The sequence below is a fragment of the Lissotriton vulgaris genome, chromosome 3_1 (assembly GCF_964263255.1).
Source record: "Lissotriton vulgaris chromosome 3_1, aLisVul1.2, whole genome shotgun sequence".
Classification (NCBI taxonomy): domain Eukaryota; kingdom Metazoa; phylum Chordata; class Amphibia; order Caudata; family Salamandridae; genus Lissotriton; species Lissotriton vulgaris.
Window position 1 is genome coordinate 552,402,744 of NC_141689.1, and position 23,206 is coordinate 552,425,949.

General features: G+C 42.6%; 1 protein-coding gene across 5 annotated transcripts in view; it reads left to right on the forward strand.

Annotated features, from left to right (window-relative positions):
• The window catches only part of ZFYVE16 (zinc finger FYVE-type containing 16), a 743,498-nt gene that overhangs the window by 634,045 nt on the left and 86,247 nt on the right, over positions 1 to 23,206 (forward strand). For all 5 annotated transcript variants that reach the window (XM_086960830.1, XM_086960829.1, XM_086960828.1 and 2 more), the window contains one exon: positions 14,378 to 14,483. In XM_086960830.1, the coding sequence (XP_086816956.1) occupies positions 14,378 to 14,483 (106 nt within the window). The remainder of the gene's footprint in view (positions 1 to 14,377; positions 14,484 to 23,206) is intronic.

Sequence of the window (23,206 nt, forward strand, 5' to 3'; positions counted from 1 at the left end):
AGGTAAGGAATCTGCGACTAGAAGTCTCTATCAGATGAATAAGTTACTTACCTTCGGTAATGCCTTATCTGGTAGACTCTCTATCTAGCAGCAGATTCCTTAATGAGCCACACATCCTCCCCAATCTGTAAACAGATGTTTATAGATTTAGGGCTGCTGCCTTTTCAGGGCCCTAGTTTCACACACCAATGGTCAGTGTTCTTCGTGACTTTGTGCTCCTTGTGTGGAAAGTTGTGAAACGAAACTGACGTCAGAGCACTGGCTGGGTGCTTATATAGGCACTGTGTACGCCGGTTCCAGCACGGATGCCTCTGCCATTCTGAACCCAACAGTGCCACCTACCGGTGCACAGGAGGTTCTGCTCATGAAAAATTTCCGGATCTAGTCTGATGCCTGGGGATAAGGCTAAGGTAAGGAATCTGTGGCTAGATAGAGTCTCTACCAGATAAGGCATTTCCAGAGATAAGTTAGTTGTTTGTCTAACATATTCCCTTGTCTGTTCAAATAAATTAGACCACCAGAAGCAATTTTGTAGCATTATTACGGTTGCATTAAATGCGGCAAGAGCAGATGCCAACCCCTCTTGTGCTTTGATTAAATATAACTAGACCGACTTCTGGGTATTATTCTGTTTCCCACTTCTGGTATTTTGACTTCGGTATGTTATCTGAGTTAAAGGTGTCGGAGTATTTGGGAGGAAAGCCTGCAGGATGTTTCCCACATTGATTGGTTGCATTTATGCCTGTTAAAATATCTGTCTATCTAAGTTTGAGATCTGGTTAGGACTGCTACTCTAACAGTCTGAATCGCAACCTTTACCCTTAGATCGGCTGCACAGCTTCTTTAGCATGAATACCATCACGCTAAATGTCGATAGTGTGCCTCACATGAACCAATGGAATGGACAGTGACCTTTCCCCAAAGCTGTTTCTACTTTATAGGTTTTGCCTTTTAATCCTTGAATCTATTCAACCATTAATACTTTAAGTCAACATTGTAACCTTGCAGGCAAAAGGATGAGTCAGCCTTTTGCAATGCAAGCAACCAGGCTTATGATTCAGCATGTTGTGCACTACTGTCACCTAAGATTTTAGTGTGAGTGTACTGTGGAAGGAGTTCATCATCCCTCACTACACCTTGTACTGACACGCTGGCAGCGGAGTACTTTATGTACGGGAGATACAAAAATTATATGTTTTCCCCGTGCCAAAGGGCGCTTCTTTAAAATAGCCGTTCGCACAGCCATCAGGATATTTTTGATGAAAGCAAAACGTGATTCATCTAAACAATACAAGTGAGACTTGTAAGTAATAGGGATAGCCTTAGCTTCATTTTAGATCATATAAGTATAACCATAAGTGACTGGGTATGATTCTGATAACTAGGTTAGAATTTATTATCGCTAGTTTGTAAATATTTAGTTTTAAGCATGTCTGCCTGTAGAGCACGCAAGATATCAGTGTGCGCTCAGTCCATGTTAAGATAAAAACGTGGGAGAAATAGGGGCATACAAGGGTTTCTATCTCTCAGCATAGGAAGGCAAGTAAGTATGTCCAAAGTAAAGGGATCCCAACAGGGATTGCAACTTTTTTTAGTGTATCGGAAGGTTTCGGACTAGCACACTTCTGAAGGAAGTATGGAGCTAGACCCTGGCCCTCACTGCATAACTCATATACTAGTAAGTCCCCATCATGTAGGCAATCTTCAACTTCTTAAAATTAATTTTGTAACCATGTGATGTTACTATGGTCACCACTCAGTCTACCCTAGTCAGGTGTAGATTTAAGTAATTGTCAGTAAAATAGATATTATCCGTGTATGACAATACCTTGGAGTCTGGTTGTAAGGTCGCCATTATACGTGCTGAAAATAAGCCAGGACAGTTCTTATAGCCCATGAACAAGCGTGGGAATGAAAACTGCACTCCGTCGAAACTGAAAGCCATTTGATACTCACTCTCAATTGCTAACTATGTTTTGACTAAAGAACCCGTTGGAAATATCCAGGGTTGTCTTGTATTTTTATCCTTACCAGGTTTATCGTTAAGCCTGTGCTATTCATGTTTTGTACCACATAGGTTTCTGTAGTCTAAAACTATTTAATGGGAGCCATCTGGTTTGGTGCCAGAAAAAAGGATTGTGTTCCTTGCTGAAAGAGAAGACACAATTATGCCCTGGTACTTCAACTGATCTAATATTACTCTTATGTCATGTTTTGCTTCTGACTTTAAAAGGTATTGTACTTGTGGTTGAGGCTGACTGCATAAGGGAATGACATGGACTAAAGTGTTTGTCCCACCCTGCTTGATTTATGTATAAAGCTGGAGTCTGTGTTACAGACTCCAGCTGATATCCTTGGGTACTATGGGTGATAAGGCTGCCCTTATGATTTACTCCCCCCGGGTTGCTTCCCTAATAAAAACTGGAAGCCAGTCCTCTCCCGCTAGGATGATGTCATAATAGTCAGATAATTGTGACCAAAAGACTCGTTTAACCCCTTCCATGCTGATGACAGCCCCCAGCCGTCATGCATCACAGTGGGCGTGTGCTGGGGCTGGGGGCCGTCATGAACCCGCCCACTCTTTAAAACGGCCGCACAGGCACAAAATCGCAGCCGCGTCCAAGGGGTTAATATTACCTGGTATATCCCATTCAATTTGCATGTTTAAATTGTTAACCGTCTCTGGAGGATTTAAATATTTATCTGGAGTCTCGATCTTTATAAAGCTGTCAGTGGGATTTGCATCCAAAACCCTCTGAAGCGTCTAATGCACTATTGTGACTTCTGCTGCGCTGTCTAGAAGCGATCATGCCCAAGTTCTGTTTTGCAGAAGAAATTGTAACTGTATCAACATGTTTCTTAGTAGGTCCTGCTGCTTTCTTCTTCTTTACTGGGGTTTTGGAGTTCATTCCTATCTCTACGCCTTGATGTCAGTCTAGCATCCGCCTTCCTTTTTCGTACTGTACCCCTCCTTTCTTCGGTACTCGATTGGCTCCCCCTCTCTGTTCTTTTACCATCAGTGTCCTGAAAAGAACGTGAAGGGCATCTATCAGAATACCTATGCCGTTCAGGTTTTTATTTATTTTGTGTTTTATAGAGCACAAACTTGACCCCTTAGGGTATCAGAGCGCATTACAGTAATCATAGGATTGTACAAAAAGACTTAGAATCACAAGAGTATAAAATCAATTAAGAGGTGGCTGGTGCAAAATACATAAGAGATAGGACAAGTATTTACAGATTACATTTACAATTACTCAAGACAAGACCACAGGTTTCTTGGTGGGGTGACTAGGAAATCCGATAGGAGGCAATATTTTATATCAGGGTCATAGTGGTGGTTGAAGGCAAAATTTAAACGAGGATATTTCCCAAAAGGAAGGTTTTGGTATCCTTTTTGAAACGAGACAGAGAAGAGATTCTTCTGATGGCGGGTGGGAGAGAGTTCCATATTCTAGGAACGACCCCAGAGAAAGCATGATTGAAAGTCGTTTTTTTTCCAGAAGCGAGCAGGTTGCAGCAGGAGATCTCTGGCGGACCTGGAGTTTCTGATACCTCCAGAAATCACAAGTTTCTGTGCAAGATATGCACGGGAGTTTGAGTATAAAGCTTGTGTGTAATGCAAGCTAGTTTAAGCTGTATTCTTGCCTCAAGAGGAAGCCAGTTCAGAGCTTTCAGGCGTGGGGAAATGTGGTTGAATTTCCTTGTGCCGTTAAGAAGCCTGGCAGCCGTATTGAGGCAAGCTTTTAAAGGTACTATAACAGCATAAAGGGTGGTGGTGGGGTCCTTGGGAATTAGTTTTAAAGACCAGCAAGGAGAGAATCCCCAATACATATTATGCAACACTGTACTACCTCGGGTCTGTATTGTAAGCACGTGAGATTATGTGTGAATGTGAGTTCTCGCTTACACTATTGTATAAAATGAATTCAATTATAATGTTATAATATAAAAGGGGGAATCGTCCCTTGAGGACTAGAACCCTCACTCACCCTTGGGTGACATGCTTCATCATATGGGTTCCTCCTCCCAGCAGGAAAACCTAGTCCTGCTGAGGGCCACAACCTCCTCGCTGTTAGGAGGGAGCTCAGGGATGTTTTTTCAAGATGTTACCTAGTGTTACTAGGATGCTAGAATCCCATATGTGAAAATGTAGTGTAGTGAGGGCGCAGCGCAAAAAAACAAATATAATGAGTCGGTCTAAACGTGAACTTAAAACTGCCTAGGAAGATGCAAGATTATTTTCTTTATTAAATTGCTCTCACTGGCAGGTTTAAAAAAAGCAGTGAGTAGAGCAGTATGGATTTAAAACTGCTAATAACAAATGCTCAACCTGTTTCAGCCAAGTGATCAGGGTTATGTATCGATGGCTTTCTTCAGGACCAGATAGAATGAAGGTATTCGCTGCTGCTATTATGATGAAGTGCTCAAATTATATGGAAGTAAACAAAGAAATACAACACCATTAATCCTTTGAGGTTGAATCAGGATTTACTGGGACAATCAGTGAAAAAAGAGAGAAAAGAGATAGACACACATAATCAGAATGTCATGCTTGACTATTGCCATCATGTGATACATTTTATCATCAGAGTGACCATATACTTATTATTAATATTTTTCTTTTTCTGTAAATCAACGTACCCTCATATGTAGGATAAGTCGCCTCACCTCCACCTGGCTACAGCTCGGGGGATGAGGCCCCGCTCTGTGGGGAGATAAGGATTACTTAATCACTCCTATTATAAATTGGAAGTGAGTCAGCTGTGTTTAAAAGGTACTCTAGATGTACTCCAGAATTCTTGAGGCAGCGTAACATCAACCCCACAGTTGTCCCCTCACTCAAGCCCTAAGTGCTCAAATAGTTTATAGAGTTAAAACGAGAGGTTGGTGTAACATTAGTCTCAAGGTTCCATGTTGTGTATATATATTGCTTATATTGTCCTTAAATGTGGCTATCACCAGTCATATTTACTATAATAGTTACAAAACAAGAAGTTTTAAAAGAATTAAGAAGCAAACGTTAACTGGCTTAGACCACAATACAGTGCAGGGACAACTCCTACCTTATTCTAAGACTGTCATGTAGTTCACAGCAATCTCACAAGGAACTGCTATTAAATAGACTTTCCAGAAGACTCCTTACCTGTCCGTCGGTACCTCTGCGCTGAACAGAGCTGCTCCGGGAGGTACCGATCGGACAGTCAGTTTCAGGGCTTCTTTCAAGGAGAGGATCTCCTCGAGAAATGAGGTTTTGATGTAGATCTGAGTGTCGTCTGCATACATATGGTAGGAGATATTGGCAGTGCGTAGTACTTCAGCAAGCGGTTAAAGGTAAAGGTTAAAGAGGGTGTGGGACAGGCTTGATCCTTGGGGGACTCCAACCGTGACCAGGGAGGGAGCAGATAATTTGCCGTTGATTAGGAATCTCTGTGATCGGTTATGGAGGAAGGACCTTAACCATCCTAGAACAGGACCTTCCAATCCCATCCTGAGTTTGAGGCGTTCGAGTAGTTTTTCATGGTTGACCATGTCGAAGGCCGAGGATAGATCTAGGAAGATTAGGAGACATGTTTTGCCTTGGTCAAGGGCTTGGAGGGCATCATCAACGATGTGGAGCATGGTGGTTTCCGTGCTGTGCCCAGGTCTAAATCTGGATTGGAAGTCATGGAGTAGGTGGAAGTTGTTGATGTGTTGACTTAGCTGCTGTTGCACACACTTCCCCAGCACTAGGAGAGGAATGTTGGAGATGGGTCTGAAGTTGCAATATGGGATTGTGGTGGTAGTGTTTCTCAAGATGAGAAAACGTCCGCACATATAAGCAATACAATTCTCTAAGCACGTATACGTGTAATGTCAATTATAAACAATTCTTTATGTGAGGTGCTCTGTTGTCCTGTCAAACACCCACCACCAGGAGTGTTGAATTAGCAAAAAATGTTTTCCAAAGAGAAAACAGGCGTTGTTAAGCACTCTCACAAAATATGTAATGATCCAAATGATTATTGTCATCAATCACCAGATTCAAGATTAAAGTTCATTGATAGGAATTGGACTTCCAAAGTACGGATCCAGACCAAGCGTTAGACTTCAAATCTTTATTTCATAAACATTAAAAATATTTCCAGCTTGTCCTGCCGACACGTGTTTCGTCTCGTGGAGATTTTTCAAGGCTGGAAGTATAAAAAAGCTAAAATCAGTATTTACACAATATTCACTATACATATACAACATCATGGAAGAATACATACAAAGAAGTCTAACAAATACATGTATTGTCTGAAGGTGTATCACACCTTATAGAGAAACCACAAGAACAAGAAAAAGGAACCAGTAAGCATGTGAATATCCAAACATATAGTTCTCCTTATTGTAATACTATAGCAGAAATGGATGATGTTCATAATTATTTTGTATAACCTCTTATTTCACTCATAACATTAGGCCAGTGAGCAACATATATCCATAGTATGGAAATGGTATCATCAATGAACCCACATGTTTAGGCACGAATTTGAGAATATAATTGCTAAATGACATGATCATGTTATAAAGGATTCTTCAAGGTACCGGATCTAATGGCACATAGGATTGGGGCATCCTGTCCCTATAGTGTTAGATTATGCCTCACAATTTGTTAAATAAAAATATAAACAAACATACCCAAGAAGACAGAAGTAGTGCACTGATATTGAACACCACGAATCTTGTTGTCTAATGCAGAAGAAACCGATTTCTAAGGTCACACCGGTAATATGAGTCCTAAAGAATTATGAAAAACACCAATTTTGAATGAAGTGAGGAATAAAATAAGACCTCTATTGTAAGATAACATAGTAATAATTAGAGACATACCGAAAAAGATATATCAGGGGGACACAATCCTTATAATCTTGTTCACTAGTATATATTCATGAGGAGCATGGAGCGATATCCGAAGTAATTGTTCAGAGTAAAAGAAGATGGACCTACGAGTAAGGCCAAGAAGTTGTAAAATGCCATAATAAGGAAAATTCTTATGCATATTAGATACTCAACAGGCTGTGAATATTTAAAACTAAGACATAATTATTCGCCTAAAAGGTATCCAAGTACGAGTGTCCTAATGGAAAACCAAGGCCATATGTTTCACATTTGTGCAGTGGTTCAAAGTCAAGAATAAAACTACATCTCTACACTCAGAATGGTACAATCAGTAGATGCAATAGATCCTATACCTGACAAACGGAAGGTAAAATCTAACTAATAGCACAAAGCAAGGTAACAAGGGGCAAAAAGTCACTACATATGTCAACTCACTTAATAAATTCACAGATCTTGCTGCGTGGAGGTGGAATCGTCTTTTCTTAAGTTTGAGCGATGACCATGATAAGTCACTAAATGGTAAAAGAAGAATAAAGCGCAAGGTTTGTTCTAGATGTAAATGGTGGGAAGGTCTGTACATTGTCATAGGCAAATAGCAATCACAAACACAAACTAGTCAGAGTGTCTTCAGATATAAATGGAGCAATGTACCAACCCCGCAAGCAAGGAAAGACAGACTCTAGTGCGTAGGGATTGCAGTCCATAAAACAGTACATATGCCCAAAGGGCAAGAGCAAACAAACCCTCGTGGTTCAAGTTATAACTAAAGCGGGTCGTTAAAAAGGGCGAATTCCCATTATGGGGGAAAACTTTGAAATGTCCACGTGTGAACGCTAGGGAATTCGGACCATTCAAAATAGTGCAAGGAAGCAACTTAGTCAAATAGTAGGTTGCTTAAAATATCAAACGATTCGTCAGTTCGCCCTAGATAACCATTTGGTTGCTTCAAAATATCAGAAGATTCGTCAATTCGTCCTAGCTCTTACCTCGTTTAGCGCAGTGTCACCCCGACACCTCCACTGCTGTCAGCTACCTATGGCATTGTCTCGCGCCAGTTTTTAAGAGGAAACGGGGGCGTGGCTTATACAGGAAAGCCAAGTGTAAATCGTGCAGTGAACAGGATCCCTTCTGAAAACCCTCGTAACAATCATGGCGGCCATCTTGTAAGGGTTAACCAGACCGTAATATGAACCTTAGTGACCATATTCTTATGGATAAAAGATTTTAGTCCCATAAAACATAATAATAAATTTATAAAGGCCGTCCCAGTCTATTATCGGGGTCAACAGCCCTGGGGATAGATGGTATGGCCAGGGACCTTATTTCATCTTTCCTGAAAAACCGTACCCAGACCGTGAGGCTGGGAGATTTCTACTCCCCTATCTCTGCACTCCCTTGTGGAGTCCCACAGGGCTCCTCGCTAAGTCCTATGCTATTTAACATCTACGTAGCGGACTTAGCGAGGGTAATAAAGGCCCATGGGGTACGGCTCACATCCTACGCAGACGATACCCAGCTGGTTCTAGCAATCCACAGAGATGGCCCTACTGTGGCAGCCAACTTCCAGAGAACCATGCTCGAGGTCAGCACTTGGATGGCCTCGAACTGTTTGAGGCTTAACTCGGACAAGACCGAGATTATGACCTTCGGCAGGCTGTCTCCTGAATGGTCTTCTATCTGGTGGCCTGAAAAGCTGGGCCCTTCACCTGTCCCAGTAGAAAAGACCAGAAATTTGGGAGTGATTTTTGACAGTAAACTGTCCTTTGACATCCACACAAACAAGGTTGTCTCCTCAGCATTCTTCATTTTGAAAAAAATTAAGAAACTATTGCCTTACTTCCCTACCTCAGCTGGGAAGACCCTGGTCTCCACCTTAGTCTTCTCAAAAATAGACTATGGGAACGCTCTCTTTTTAAACACACAGAAGCGTGTCCTAATGAAGTTGCAGTCTATTCAGAATGCGGCTGCAAGGATCCTTCTTAACATTCCTCGTCGCAAGCCCACCACTCCTGCCATTCGCCATCTCCACTGGCTGAGAGTCGAGAACCGTATCAAATTTAAGGCCCTCTGCATTGCCTATAAGGCAGTACATGGCGTTGGACCCAGGTTCCTCATAGAAGCCTTTCAGCTGTACACCCCCAAGAGGCAACTAAGATCGGCTAACATCTGTCTCCTCCCTGTACCGCGTGCAAGAACTGCCACCTGGGGAGACAAACGTTTTCTGGTGGCCACTCCAAAACTTTGGAATCTCTTGCCACTGGCTATTAAAACTGCCCCGAACCTGATGAGCTTTCGCAGGCTCCTAAAAACATGGCTGTTCAACCAGTAAGCTAATGGTTGTTTTCTAGTAGCTCCACAAGCGCCGAGACACTCTAGGGTATTTGTTGCGCTATAAAAATTTCGAAAATAAATAAATAAATATAAATTATGAAAGTAGAAACAAGAAAGAAACACTACATTACCCTCCATTTTCGGGAAAAACCCGATGGTTGGCACAGAAATATTCTAACCACTTAGGCGTTTGCATAATTCCGAATAAAGTCCGTTTTACTATGAATGTGCCCCGCATTATGGACTGGTATTCATGTCATCATTAGTACACATATAGCGTTCAATAATGGCAGACATCTTGTAATAGGTGTCTGAAGAACGGGCAAATTCCGGGACTCCAGTGCACAAACAGTATTGCTAAATATAGCAGCAACCATCAGTCAGAGCGAATACTCCATAAATATTTAGGAATATGAGGTAGTTGAGGTGATTCTCAACAGTATAATCTGACATTATCAATAAACAAAAAGAATTTTTGTTTATCCTGAGCAATTTTATACAATATATTCATTTAGGCAATCCTATCAACATTTCATAGTAACTCAAAGTAATTAGTAAACAGTGAACTGCATCGGTAATTGTTCTATAGTATACAACAACCCACTAAAATTCATCAATTGACATAGGTATACAGAAGATGAAAAATAAACACAATGTCAAATTAATGATATAGTGATTCAAAATGGACAGGTTGTATATGGTCACAGTATCATTATAAGATGATGGATAAGTCTCAAGCGACACACATAATGCCATTATTCTTTGAGAAACACATGTGGTTCTCTATCAGTATTCAGTCCCTGATCAACTGCACGGAGCTTAATCAACCATTTGGATTCAAGCTTACGTAGAGCCAATGTGTTGTCTCCCCCTCTTGGATCAGGTTTGATCATGTCTATTCCATGGAAATGGATACCAAGTACTTCTAGACCTGAATGTTCTTTGTTGTAATGAGCTGCTAGGGGATATTTGGCATTATTATTGTGAATGGCTCTAACATGTTCCTGTAGTCGTTCTTTTAGTGGGCGAATCGTGCTTCCCACGTAAATCAATCCACAATAACAAATAATACAGTATACCACCAGCTTGGAATTACAGTTAATGAAATGATTTATGTGGTGTACTTGTTTGGTAGGAAAAGGTCTTTTTCTTGTCCAATGCAAACTGGCACATGTTGCATAGAGTGCATCTAAACGAACCACACGGTTTGATAGGCATCCATTTTTTAATACCATCAATCATATAATTGTTGTGACCCGGGTTCTTTATGATGGAAGGACTAAGTAAGCTCTTAAGAGTTTTGCCTTTTTTATATATAACACGAGGTTTTTTGCCAACATATGTTTCTAGATCTTTATCTAGTTGGAGTAAATGCCAATGTTTTCTAATGGCATTATAGATCTGGGTGCTGTTAGCACTGTATTGGGTTATTAGGGCCAATTTGTTATTAGCCTCTTTGTTAGAATCTTTCTGTTTCCTTCTGAGCGTGGTTTTTCTGGAAACTTTCTGGATTTTATTATGTGCTTTTTCTAGTGTTTTGTTGTCATAGCCTCTCATCAGGAACCTGCTTTTTAGGATATCTATCTCTCTCACAAAATCATTCTCAGTACTGCAATTGCGTCGCAATCTAGTCATTTCTCCATACGGAATAGCTCCAATTTGTGAAGCCGGATGTGCACTACTCGCATGGAGAATTGAGTTGCAGGATGTACTCTTTCTATATAGTTTTGATTCAATTCTGTTCTCAGATATAAATAGCGTGACATCCAGAAAAGAAATGCTTTTAGTGCTAGATTCAAAGGTGAAGGTGAGATTATACTCATTTTGGTTTAGATAATTCATAAGATCACTAAGTAAATCATCTCCTCCCGCCCAGATCATAAAAACATCATTGATAAATCGACCCCAGTAAACAATGTGCTCTGTTAAAGTATGAGGAAGTTGTCAGGGGAAGCAGGATCTAGCGTCTGCTTTTTCAAAATGGGGAGGACTTTGCCGGCTTTCAAAGAGTCAGGCATCGATCCCTGCCAGAGAGAGGCGTTAATTATTGCAGTCCAGCTGGGAATAATAAATTAGGCAACGGCGGCTAGGCAGTTGAAGGGGAGCGGGTCATTAAAATGGTTGTTCGGGTTTAAGGTTTATAGGAATTTAGAGATGAGTCTTCATCATAGACTTTGAATTCGGTCCAGTGAGCTTGATTTTTATGTGAAATCTGTGAGGGCGTTGCGGCAGGAGCAGGCAGGTCTGGAAGGAGTTGAGAGTATGTGGCGGTACTGAGTTAGTTTCCCAAGGCTATGATTTTGTCAGCGAAGGAAGAGAATTCCTCGGAGGATATTAGGGACTTAGGCGTTTCTTTTGATGTTTTGGTCAATTTATTAGATTTGTGTTTGACTAGTTTGAAGAGCTTGCAGGGTCTGTTCTTTGCCTTCCCTAATTCAGATCTGAAGAATTCTTTTTTTGAGTTGAGGATGTTCCTGTTGTAGGCATTTCTGGCCTGGCGGAGAAGGTTTAGATGTGTGGTAGAGGATTTTTAAATTGTTTTGTGGTTTGTTCAGTTATAACCACCCCTGCCGGACTCCCGAGAAGCAGGTGATTCAGTCTTCCTCTTTTCTTTGTCTTTTCTTGGCCTTCCCTAATTCAGTTCTGAAGAATTCTTTTTTTGAGTTGAGGATGTTCCTGTTGTAGGCATTTCTGGCCTGCCGGAGAAGGTTTAGATGTGTGGTAGAGGATTTTTAAATTGTTTGTGGTCTGTTCAGTTATAACCACCCCTGCCGGACTCCCGAGAAGCAGGTGATTGATTCAGTGTTCTTATTTTCAGTTCATTCTTCTCTTCAGTTGCAGATTTCTCTTTAACAGGACCTTCACTGTCACTTTTAGGTTTTAAGTGTGGCTTAACAGATAGGGTACCCAAGGTATCCTACCTACAGTGGTATACATTTCCACGATTATTTTCGGTAGTTCCCGTTCACGTTCTTAAACTGCTTTGACTCTCTGACGTAAGACGGAAATGAAGCCTCTGTCCTAATAGAGCTTAGGATGATAGAGGACACTATAGGAAATGTCCCCATTAACTTTAATTCCTAAGTCCAGAACTGGTGCAGTTCTGTGCTCATTCTGTACCTTTCTAAGAATATCAGGGAAAAACTGCCAATGAAGGCTACCATGTCAAGGTATTTGTAGAGCGCACTGCCACCAAGCGGTTTCCTGGCGCTATTACTCATACCACTGTGGAACCCTTCCTGGCTTTCCCTGTGATGTGTCCACTCCTGGGCACCCCCAGGGTGAAGCCAGGCATCCTAGCGCTGTTGGGGCCGGTGTGGAGGTTAAGCAAGCTATTGCCCAGAGTTGCAGCGTGAGGCCCATGATTAGAGTAGGCACCGAGGTGAGAATTGTCAGGTCTGAGGAAATTGAGCCCAAGACCCGCCGAGGCGGGGATTGAACCCTGGTCCCGGGCCAGAACTCTGCATCAGGGTCTGCCGCTCTGACCATTTAGCCACACTCCTCCACCATGCGTACTAGTGTAAATTATCACAAAGCTGCTTCCCCAGTTGTTGCACTCCTCTACGACTGGCACCATTCTAAGAAAAAGACACATAGTCTGTTTTCTATATTTGTCTTTTGGGGTAGGGTATGGATACACTGCTTCTAATTGAATGGTCTTACGAGCAATCCAGAAGCCATTTCATCGCGTTTCGTTGATAATCTGTGGACTAATAGGTTTGTCAGGTCCTGCTGCGACAACTTGTCTGGAGCTCAATGTACTACAAATTGTACAAGTCTCCTACACGAGGCTCCCATACAAAGCAACTGCGTAATTTAACACCCCTACCATTTAATCTGCTGTTAAGTTGTTGGGGCGGGAAACGGGAGTATGGACAGCCAAAATTGGCCAAGTAGCTCCTTCATTGCTCAGGGACTCCAAACAAACATTTCTATGCTTCTGTAGCAATTGACCAGCCAACCAGTTCTCGTGTTCCCGGTAGGTTAAGGGGATTTCCGAACCTTGTTAAGCCCTATTGTGATCTGGCAGATCTACCGCTGTATAGGCACAAAGTGCCCTGAGGAAACATCGAATGGCTCGAACTCCACCCATGAGTAAAACGTCTCAAAGGCATACGTCGCATGTGCAGCTATTACAGAAGAAACTGCCCCCCTTCCCTTATGGGTGACACCTCGATCTTTCAGATGCTGAGTAACTACTTCTATGTAATTAACCGCTATCACAATAGGTGCCGCCATAATGCACAGACTATTAAAAATTGGAATCCAAGAAGTAGAAAACCCACAGAATGGGGAATACCCCTGTGAGTCAAGCTTCGGTGAGTGGAGCCGCTGGATGAAATTATGGTTCATTTGATAGTTTGGATGTGTCATACTCTGACTTAATTTAGTATTATATGAAAACCATTTATCTTTCTTTATGTGGAGTCAATATGCACGTTTGTTTTTTATACTTCTTTGTAGATGTGTATGTTGTGATAACGTTGTAAAACGGTTCAGTACCTTACATATGTGGAACTATTTATATATCTTTTACGATCAGATTGAATGAGTTTATATCAACATAATAAAATTAAGTTTGAATGGATTTTTGTGTACACTGAGTCTTTTATATCATATATGTGTTAGATTAGGTCTTAATATTGTTTAGACCAACTGTTGCCTAGGGATCTTCTTTTCCATTGTTGCATTTTCCCACCCTAGGAATCCGGACTTGTACCAGAGTGTCCTCTGTGTTGTCATTGCATCAATGTGTGTGTTCCAGGCATTTACTTATGAGCATATTCAGACTATACTATTTTGGCTATATGACTGTATTGGTTCTTATTTGACCTCGACAAGTTGAAGAGTAGATTTCTGTCCCAGACTCTTGCAGCGGTGTTATATCTGTGTCATTAGTCGAATGATTTGACCCTTTCACAGTTCTAAGATGAGGCCAGACGACGTATGCGTTAAACGGCAAACATGACGATGATTATGCATAAATTAGGAAAGATTGTGACTTCCATTTTTTAATATGGAGAAGATGGCGACCTCCTTTACCTAGATACATACATAAAATGGAGTCGAACTTTAGGTGCTTTACTTCACAATCTATGTGCTTAGGAAAATAAAAAGTCTGATATCTTTTACTTCTTTGTTTTTCTCTCTACTAACTATTTTTTGCATTGTTTTTCCACAGTGTCATCAGCCCTATTGATGGACAATCTCTAGCAGGAATTCTTAGTGATAAAATCCATCCGGAATCAGACTTTGAAGCAAATGACAAACTGGTGAGATGTACTGAGGTAAGAATTTGTAACTCATGAATAAATGTTGCCCCTTATTATTCCTTGACACTAAGGCACCTATGGTTGTACATAAATATTACGGTCTTACCTGTAAATGCCTATCAACATCTGTGGTGTAAGGTGTCCAGACTATGCTGTCCCGAACGCAGGATTACAAACTCCTAGATGGCTAGATGAGGTCAAACTCGTAGTGCAGATGGGCTGCCGGGGTATCTACAGGGACACGTGATGTATTCATGCCGGGGCTTGCAGCTAAGAGATGCCCACTTCCTGCACTGAAGATTCCCGCACCCTTTGCCTGCTCCTGGTGCCGGGCACCTGGATGGTCACAGAGGAACAGCTCTGGTGAGTTTTAGGCTGGCCTTGAAGGTACTTGGGTCTCGTGGGCAGGTGCACTCTGAGCTAGAGCGTTACTGTAGCAGGAGTCATCCATGAAGTAGCCATGGCCGCCAGGACATTCACTTATCTTTGCTGCCGACGAATCCCGGGTGGTGCTGCATCTGGGTGGAGCGCCACCAAATTTCAGGATTTGTGGTAGTACCACCTAGTGTGCCATGGACATCCTTGACTTCTGGTGGGTACTGCAGTGAGGAACAGACTGCAGCTGGCTTTGGAATAAGGTGAGAATCACAATTTTATTAGATCTGTGGGCCTGAATCCTGACCATGCCAGTTGCATGGGTAACAGCATACAGTACTGGGCTATGATTTGGTGTTTGGCTGGCTTTACTCTGTCCCCACTGCATGGATTTGGTGAATGGCTATTTGTCCAATCCAATTGTAACTTCTAGATGCATCAAACACACATTTGCACTGTCTCCCTTTGTTTATTCTGTAGCAATTGAACCATTAGCTTTTAAGCTCAGACAGCATTATTCAGATAGAGGTCATGGTTACAAAGGGTATGGTGTTTTTTCATCACTTTATGTGATGTGGATGTTACGGTGCTATTCGGCTAGGGTTTGGAGCAATAATTTATCACCACTGGTACCTGAGATCATTAGATTTGGTTTCCTGTCTGGTCTCGCTATTAACTGAAATAAACCCCTGAACACTTCCCCTCACTCAGAATACACCAGACCGCCCATTCGATTATCCAATAAAATGGTGCAGAGAACCAATAAAGGTATGTGGATTAGCCATTATGCACAAACTACCATCATGGAAAATGATGGCTTCACTGTTGCGCGAATGGAAGAGCAAGTAAATTCCTGGATTACACCTCCATTTTCTTGGCAGGTCGACTAGCTTTGATGCAGATGATAATCGTACCAAAATTGCTGTACTTATTTCTAAACATTTCTCTAGTTTTATATAAAAAAAAAATCTGGACTGTTAAATTTTTATTGGTACTTTAACCACCCGCCCACCACCCGTCTCACGTGGCATTCAAAAAGGGCAATGCATCCCCCCAATCTATTAATGCTGCTATATTCCGAATCACAGTACATACCCCAAACGTAATCCTCCAACTTCTCTCCCTTTTCCTGGAATCCAATAAAGTCAATCACCCAACCCAAACAGGGTTTAGACCTCAGCATATAAGTGATCAGCACTTATGGCCATGGTAGAAGAACTTGGGCAACTCGTAGACCAAAAAGGCTCTGCAACAGTCATCATTTTGGACCGCAGTGGTGCATTTGATACAGTGGACCATGAAACACTCGTTCAGAGGATTAAAGATGTTGTAATAAGTGACTGCGCTCTTAAATGGTTGACGTCTTTTCATGATGTTAGAACTTTCCAAGTGATAGACCAAATGTGTTACTCAGACACTTCCCCTCTGAAATGTGGAGTACTGTTGGGCTCAACTTCAATCTTTACATGCGCCCCATAGCAGAGATCGTACAAACCATTGGGTTGACTATAGTTTTGTACGCAGACGACACCCAATTAGTTGTTTCTTTCTCTCTGGAAAATGGTTTCAACTGTCAACAGCTTGACCCTTGTTAAAGGAGGTGGCTGACTGGATGACCTGCTTCTCCTCAAGCTTAGCTATGACAAGACTGAGCTTATGCTCTTAGGTAACAATTTGGCCAATTAGGTGTTATTCTCCTGGCTGGAGTGCCTAGAGAATACACCTAGCCCCAAAAATCTTGTAAAAACCTGAGAATCTAGCTGGATAACTCACTCACTATGGAATCACAGGTCAACAAACTGTCAGTAAATTTTTTGAAATACTAAGATTGCTGAGGAAAGTGTTAGATCTTTTGCCCTTCCTTTCCTGATAGATCATTATACAGGCCCTGATAATCTCCTGGTTGTATTACAGGGACTCTCTATATGAAAAGGTTACTAGTCATTCAAAATGCAGCAGCCACCTCCTTTTCAATATTCCAAGGCACCAGTCAGTAATACGGGCTAACCATCATTGGCACCCCATTGAGCAGCTGTTGACATTGAAAGTTCTCTGCATCGCTCATTGGGTCTTCTCTAGCAAAGGACCCCAACAACTACCTGCTCTCATTGAACTTCACAACCCTCGAGGGTCCCTGAGATCGGCGGATGCACTTCTTGCAACAGTACTTAAAATCCGCAGAGCAAGATGGAGAAGTCTTTCATTTAAGTACGTGGCCCAAAAGTGTGAAACTCTTTGCTGCTCATACGGCTCCAAATAGACTCAGAACCCATCTTCAGAAAATTCTTGAAGACCTGCCAGTTCCTTAATTAGTTGCTCACTCAGATTCCTTAAGTGGTCTGGTCCAAGGTTTTGCTGATTGGTGTAAGAGCTAAGAAGCCTTCTGGTAGCCATGCGATGTATAAATCCCCTAGATCAGATTGAAGATTAGAATAAGCAACAGTCATTTGCTCGATTAAGGCATGGAAGAAACTTCATCTAAGAGCCAAGGTATACAACATATATTCCCCATAATTTCCTTTTTGTTAGTCATCCCAACCTGGCTCTGACACAAGAGAAACCAACCATTTTACAGTTGCACATGCTTGATCTCACTGTACTTGGTAGGATCTTTAAAGAAGGACATTTGATTTAAATTCATGCCATAACAACTAACCCCAACCACACCCCTTTCGATGTTTTTATATATTATATACCGTGTGCGGTATGCAAATGTGAATTTCCTACATTCTTCTATGAACCACAGAAATTTAAATCCTTGACATTAATATTATCCTTCCCTTATACTAAACGTACAGTCTCTGAATGATATATAATGCTACTCCAGTATTGGCCTCTCTTGGTAAATAGTGTACTAAACTACAGAACCACATATGCAAAGATGATTGGAAATATTGTTTCTCTCAGACTTGGACCTTATTATTCAGTAGCAGTGACTGTATATTACCTCGCTAAGTTTGTCACAATGTTAGTTAGTTAAAGATCCTGGACTTAGGCAGTGTGGTGCAGTGAAAGATAGGTTGTTACGTGTTGCATGACCATGCTGCTAAATAAATAAATTTTAGGAGGTGGTGCTAGGATCAATTACTGTGGATCCAAAAATTACCTTCCTTGGACTGGTTAAAAATACTTCAGCTAATATTTGGAAATTCACAGGAGGGGTTGCGGAGTCTGCTCAGATTCATAGCAGCTGGCTCAAAAAGTTGACTTACTGTAGTGAACAGTTAAATTGTTTGGAAAAACCTCTACTCCAGGCTCCGAGGCCTAAGGCTGTAGGGTGGCCTTTGCGCACATTCCTGCTTAATTCTAGTTATCCTTTGCACTCACTACTTTGAAAGCTCTCTCATGTTAGTTAATTAGCATCGATTATATACCTGCGCTAGCTCAGTTATGAATTGCTCAATATAAGATTTACATATATTATATATTTAATCCTCTGATTGTGGCATAGGCATATTTATATGTGATACCATTTTTCATAGTACTATACCTGTTGTGTTAATATACTGCTTTATTGGTACTGTGGGTAAAAACATGACTTAATAAGTGTTCCCAAATTATATATTGTGTCAAATACCACTAAAAAGAAAAAAAGTTTACTTTTGATGGGTACTTCTAACCATATATTCATTACCTTAGAATACTTCCTATGCACAAGACTGAATGTGGAAACTTTCTCAGCAGTGGCCCTGCCGGCATCTTATTGATGCAATGCGTTTCCACACTGACGCAGATGGAGAGAAGGTGCATATATGTGCCCCCTACCTGTGTGCAGACACCAGCTCTGCATCCACAATCAGCAGCTTACTTCGATTCCTCACATTTGAAAAACCAAAGTGCTAGGGGACGATGTCACCTTCTCAAATGACAAGTTTCAAGCCATGCTGTGAATGCAGAAAACAGATGTTAATCACAGATACACATGAGGTGCATCTGGGCTTGAGGCATGACTCAAAGTTGTGCCACAAATGCACCTTAAGGCAATCCAGAAAGGGAAGCGAAACTGTCGCTGAACATCAGAAGTCAAAACCTTTGTGTAAGTCCCTCTACAGGTCACAGGCTCAGGCTAGTTCACAGTTCTGAGGCCGTTCTCTTGACAGGTCTACCTCCCGGTTGAAGTCCTCCACTAAGTCCAAGTTGGATAGAAAACATAAAAAGCAACCCCAGCCTAGCATGTGCGAGGGAATCACAATGCTAGTCTGCCTCCTTCAGTTTTCCTGAGAACAGAGCAAATTCCCCAGCTGATCCAGTTTAGCGTGAGTTTTCCCTCGCCATCAATGACACCACAGAAAATTGAGACCTTTGAAGAAGGCACGCTGCAAATCTTCAAGGTTTTTCCTCCCCCTCTGGGTACGCCTTTTGGCCCCAAAGATCTGCAGTGGCCTTCAGTCTGGTACAGATGGTGGGACTTGCCCAGTGTCAACTGACCCCTTGGAACATGTACCGGGGTCCAGTACCGAATCCGTACGGATACCTACTCTGGTACCTGGACCTGAGCTGGGTCGCAACTCACTGATGCTGGTGCCATTGGCGCTGGAAGATCCAATTCTAATCTCGATGTCTTACTTCGGCTCTATCTCGACTAATGTCATGAATGAGATCACAAAAGCTCTTCCAGTCATTATTCATCCTGATTTGTCACGGAGCTCTCCTTTAGGTTGACCGCGCCAACAGAGACTTCATTATCTTTTTGACTCCGATTCTAAAGGAGGTACTCCACAAGAGGAAGATTATGATGATGGGGTTGAGGTTGGAGATCTTCCACTCTCATTATAATGGTGACAGTTTTTATATAGCTTTATTAGACTCCAGTGGGCTAGATGCCTTCCCTGATACTGGGTTGGACTGACAGCCAGCTGAGGTCCTAGATTTACAATTGCCTTTTGAGACCAAAACAAAAGTTCTCTCTGAAATTCTACAGCCAACGTCTGCCACATCTGAGTCTTTGCTCCCTTTCAACAAGGCACTCACAGATACTTTGATGGGCACTTGATCAAAACATGTTCCTGTCTGCCGGCCAATGAGAAGGTGGCCAGGTGTTCCAGACCGGCACCAGGGTGACTCGGATTTTTTCACTAAGCATCCTACTTTATAGAGCCCAGTAATGCAGGCATCTACCTGTAAGATTAACCTCAATTATTTTCCTCTAACTTCTCTTGTTAGGGAATCCATGTGGATTGAGGCTTTTGGAAAACAGTTTGCAGAGCTGCTATACACATGCCCTTTGGTCTTAGCCAGCGAGATCTTGTCAATGTCCTCTCTGGCTCAAGCATACCACGATGGATAGGGTGCAGCTAAATACATGATTAGTTCTTGCCTAAAGACTAACAGCTGTTTGGGGATGGTGGTTGGCACCATCATTGTGCTCTGCCGCCACATGTGGATGCATTCCACAGAATTTTCTAGGGACATGCAAATTATTCTCATGTATATGCCCTTTGATGGCTCACGCCTCTTTTGTGACAATGTCGATTCTGTCAGCAGAGCTACCTCGCGCTCTATGGAACTGTTGACTCCCACCTATCAGTTCCTTCATCCATCTTGAAAATGTATGGGATACTCTAGGGGGGCTGCCCAACAGACTGCACCAGTCTTCTCAATCCTTTTAAGGCCAGGAATGAGGTCTGGAGGATGTTGTGCAGGCCATCAGGGGCACCAGTCTCCAGGTTCCCTTCACCTGTCATGACTTCTTCTAAACTGTTTTAGTTTGGTCTTAGCAGACATACCCATGATGGGGGGGGGGGCTGGGGGGGCAGAATTATTCTGTTTGTAGATGGGTCATGCAGATTGTTCTGCATGATTATGCTTGTTCCTTGTTGATTGCACTGCCATATTTTCCCATCACATCTGATTTTCTTTCAAATGAGCTCTTCTTCATTCTTGTGCGAATGTTGCTCTATAAAGGTGCTATGGAGCGAGTCCCTTATTTGAAAAGAGAAGAAGGTTGTTACTCTTGCTACTTACTCGTGCTGGAAAAGGACAGAGGTTTCCAGCCTGCATTGGAGCGCCAAACTTTGAAGACCTACCTGCAGAAGGATAAATTGAAAATGCTCATTTTGGCACAGATCTTGTCTGCTCTGGAACTAGGGATGGTGTCCTTGGACCTGCAGGAGGCATGTTTTTTATATGCACATCAGCAGTTCCACAGTCGTTGGCTGCAGTTCAGTGTTGGCCAGGAGCATTTCAAGTTTCCAGTCTTAACTGACACTTCTACTGCCAATTGCTACTGCAGCAAGCAGGCTGGAGTGAGTTCCTGGGTCTTATGCCAGGAGGTTTTGCATCTTTGGAACTGGTTGGACCACTAGGACATTTCCCTGATCACAAACTACCTGTTGGGATCATTGAATTCCAGATTGGGAGAGCTTGGTCAGCTCTATCTGTCAAAGTATGAATGGCGTCTTCATCCCAAGGTGGTGCAGAGCATCTTCCAACAGTGAGAAGAACCATGGATCGATCTCATCCCTACTATTGAGATTACGTAGTGTCAAAGGTCATGCATGTTGATGTTTCCACTAAGGGACTTGCTAGAAGATGCATTCCAGCTGAAATGTAACACCGGACTTCTGTAAGCCTTCCCACTCCTGCCTTTCATTCCCCTAGTCATCCTAGTGGCTCCGGAGTTGGAAAGGAGAGTGTGGTACCTGGAACTTGTGGGCATGAGCATCTACCATTCAATCAAGCTCCAATTTCAAGAGCTGCGCAGCAGACTTCACCTGAACCTGCGTAATCTACATCTCTATGCGTGGAGATTCAGCTTACTGCATTTGATCTGCCATCCTCACTGCTCATCAGCCTTCTAATGAAGTCGATTTTTGCTGGGCACCGGAATAAATTTGTGTCCTGGTGCGGAATTCCTGAGACAGACCCTTTACAAGCCAAACTGCCAGATGTTCTCCAGCTCATTTTTGGGCCAAGCAAGGCCTTGCAGTAGGCCCTATTAACGGTAATTTGTCGGCCCTTCCACCTTTTTTTGTTTGCCGGACCAAGCATCCTTGGATAAATCACCTGTTAAAGGTTTGACACCCATATTTTCTCCCATACTGATTGTGATGCCACAGTGGGACCTTTGGTTGGTCTTTATGTTGCTCACATGTATGCCCTTCGAGCCAATGCACAGCTGATTATTGCGTCTGGTGAATGTAAATACTCTTTCTCATAAAGATCACATCAGCTTGTCACATGAGTAAACTCCAGGCACTGTTGAGGCAACTGTCTGACACCACGTTTTCCCCAACAAACTGGTGATGAGGAATCTGTTTCCTGCTTGCCTAAAGTTCTGGCTCCCTTTCACGTTGGCCAACCCATCACCCTCTTTGCTCCTCCTGACCCCTTGAAAGAGGATGAGAGGTTCAATCGGCTGGAGTCCACAAGGGCTTTCAACTTTAACATTAATCATACCAAGAACCACCAGATGGATGATAAACATTTTGTGGTGTTCACGGGGACGGAGAAGGGGATTGAGGTGTGGAAAAGTGGCCATGTGAGGTGGATAGTCCTCTGCATTAAGATTTGCTATACACTGGACAAGAAGCAGCTTCCGGAAGGTCTGAGAGACCATTCAGCTAGGGCCAATAAGGTTGCAGATTCATCAAAGTTTTATGTAGATTTATTCCAGCACAGCAATAACAGTCCTTCCATAACTGTTCCAGATGCAACTGGCCAACTGATCAGGAATACCAGTACAAGTCCAAAGATGCAGAATGTGGAATGTTCAATGAACACAAACACAGTGCATGCCACATTACATCATAGCCACAGATGTCATGGGGACAAATGAAAAGATGGTTGAATAAAAATGAAAGAAAGATGTAACAAAGCAGCTTCCGGAAGGTCTGAGAGACCATTCAGCTAGGGCCAATGCTGCTACCATTGCATTGGGTGATATCTCCCAAGCTGTGACAAAGGCATCGGTGCACACTTTCATGAAGCACTACTTCTCTGACAACCAGGTTTGCCTGGAAGGACATTTTACCTGCTGGGTCTTGCAAGACCCTTTGGTCTGGGTCGACTCCACTACCCTTTTTTGGTTGAAGCCTGCGTTGCAGCGCATGCGCTGCTGCAGGCAAAGACCTATTGTGAACAGGGGGATTTCAGTACTGCGTGAAACCACGCCCCCTTTTTCCATTGGCAGGCCTCGCGAAATGGAGGCCTGCCATTGGAACTTACATGTGTTTTGTTGATTTGTCCACTTTCGATCCCGCCTCCCGAGGACTGGGTGACCTGCTTTACGGCACCCTGACAAAATTTCCTTGTATATTGTCATGGCAACCGTCAAGCAGGCCACCGTGTCCGGAGGAGCCCCGCTAGGATTGGCCCAGTGCTGCCTATGTCACCGGAGGCAAGGGGGCGTCGCCAGGCAAATA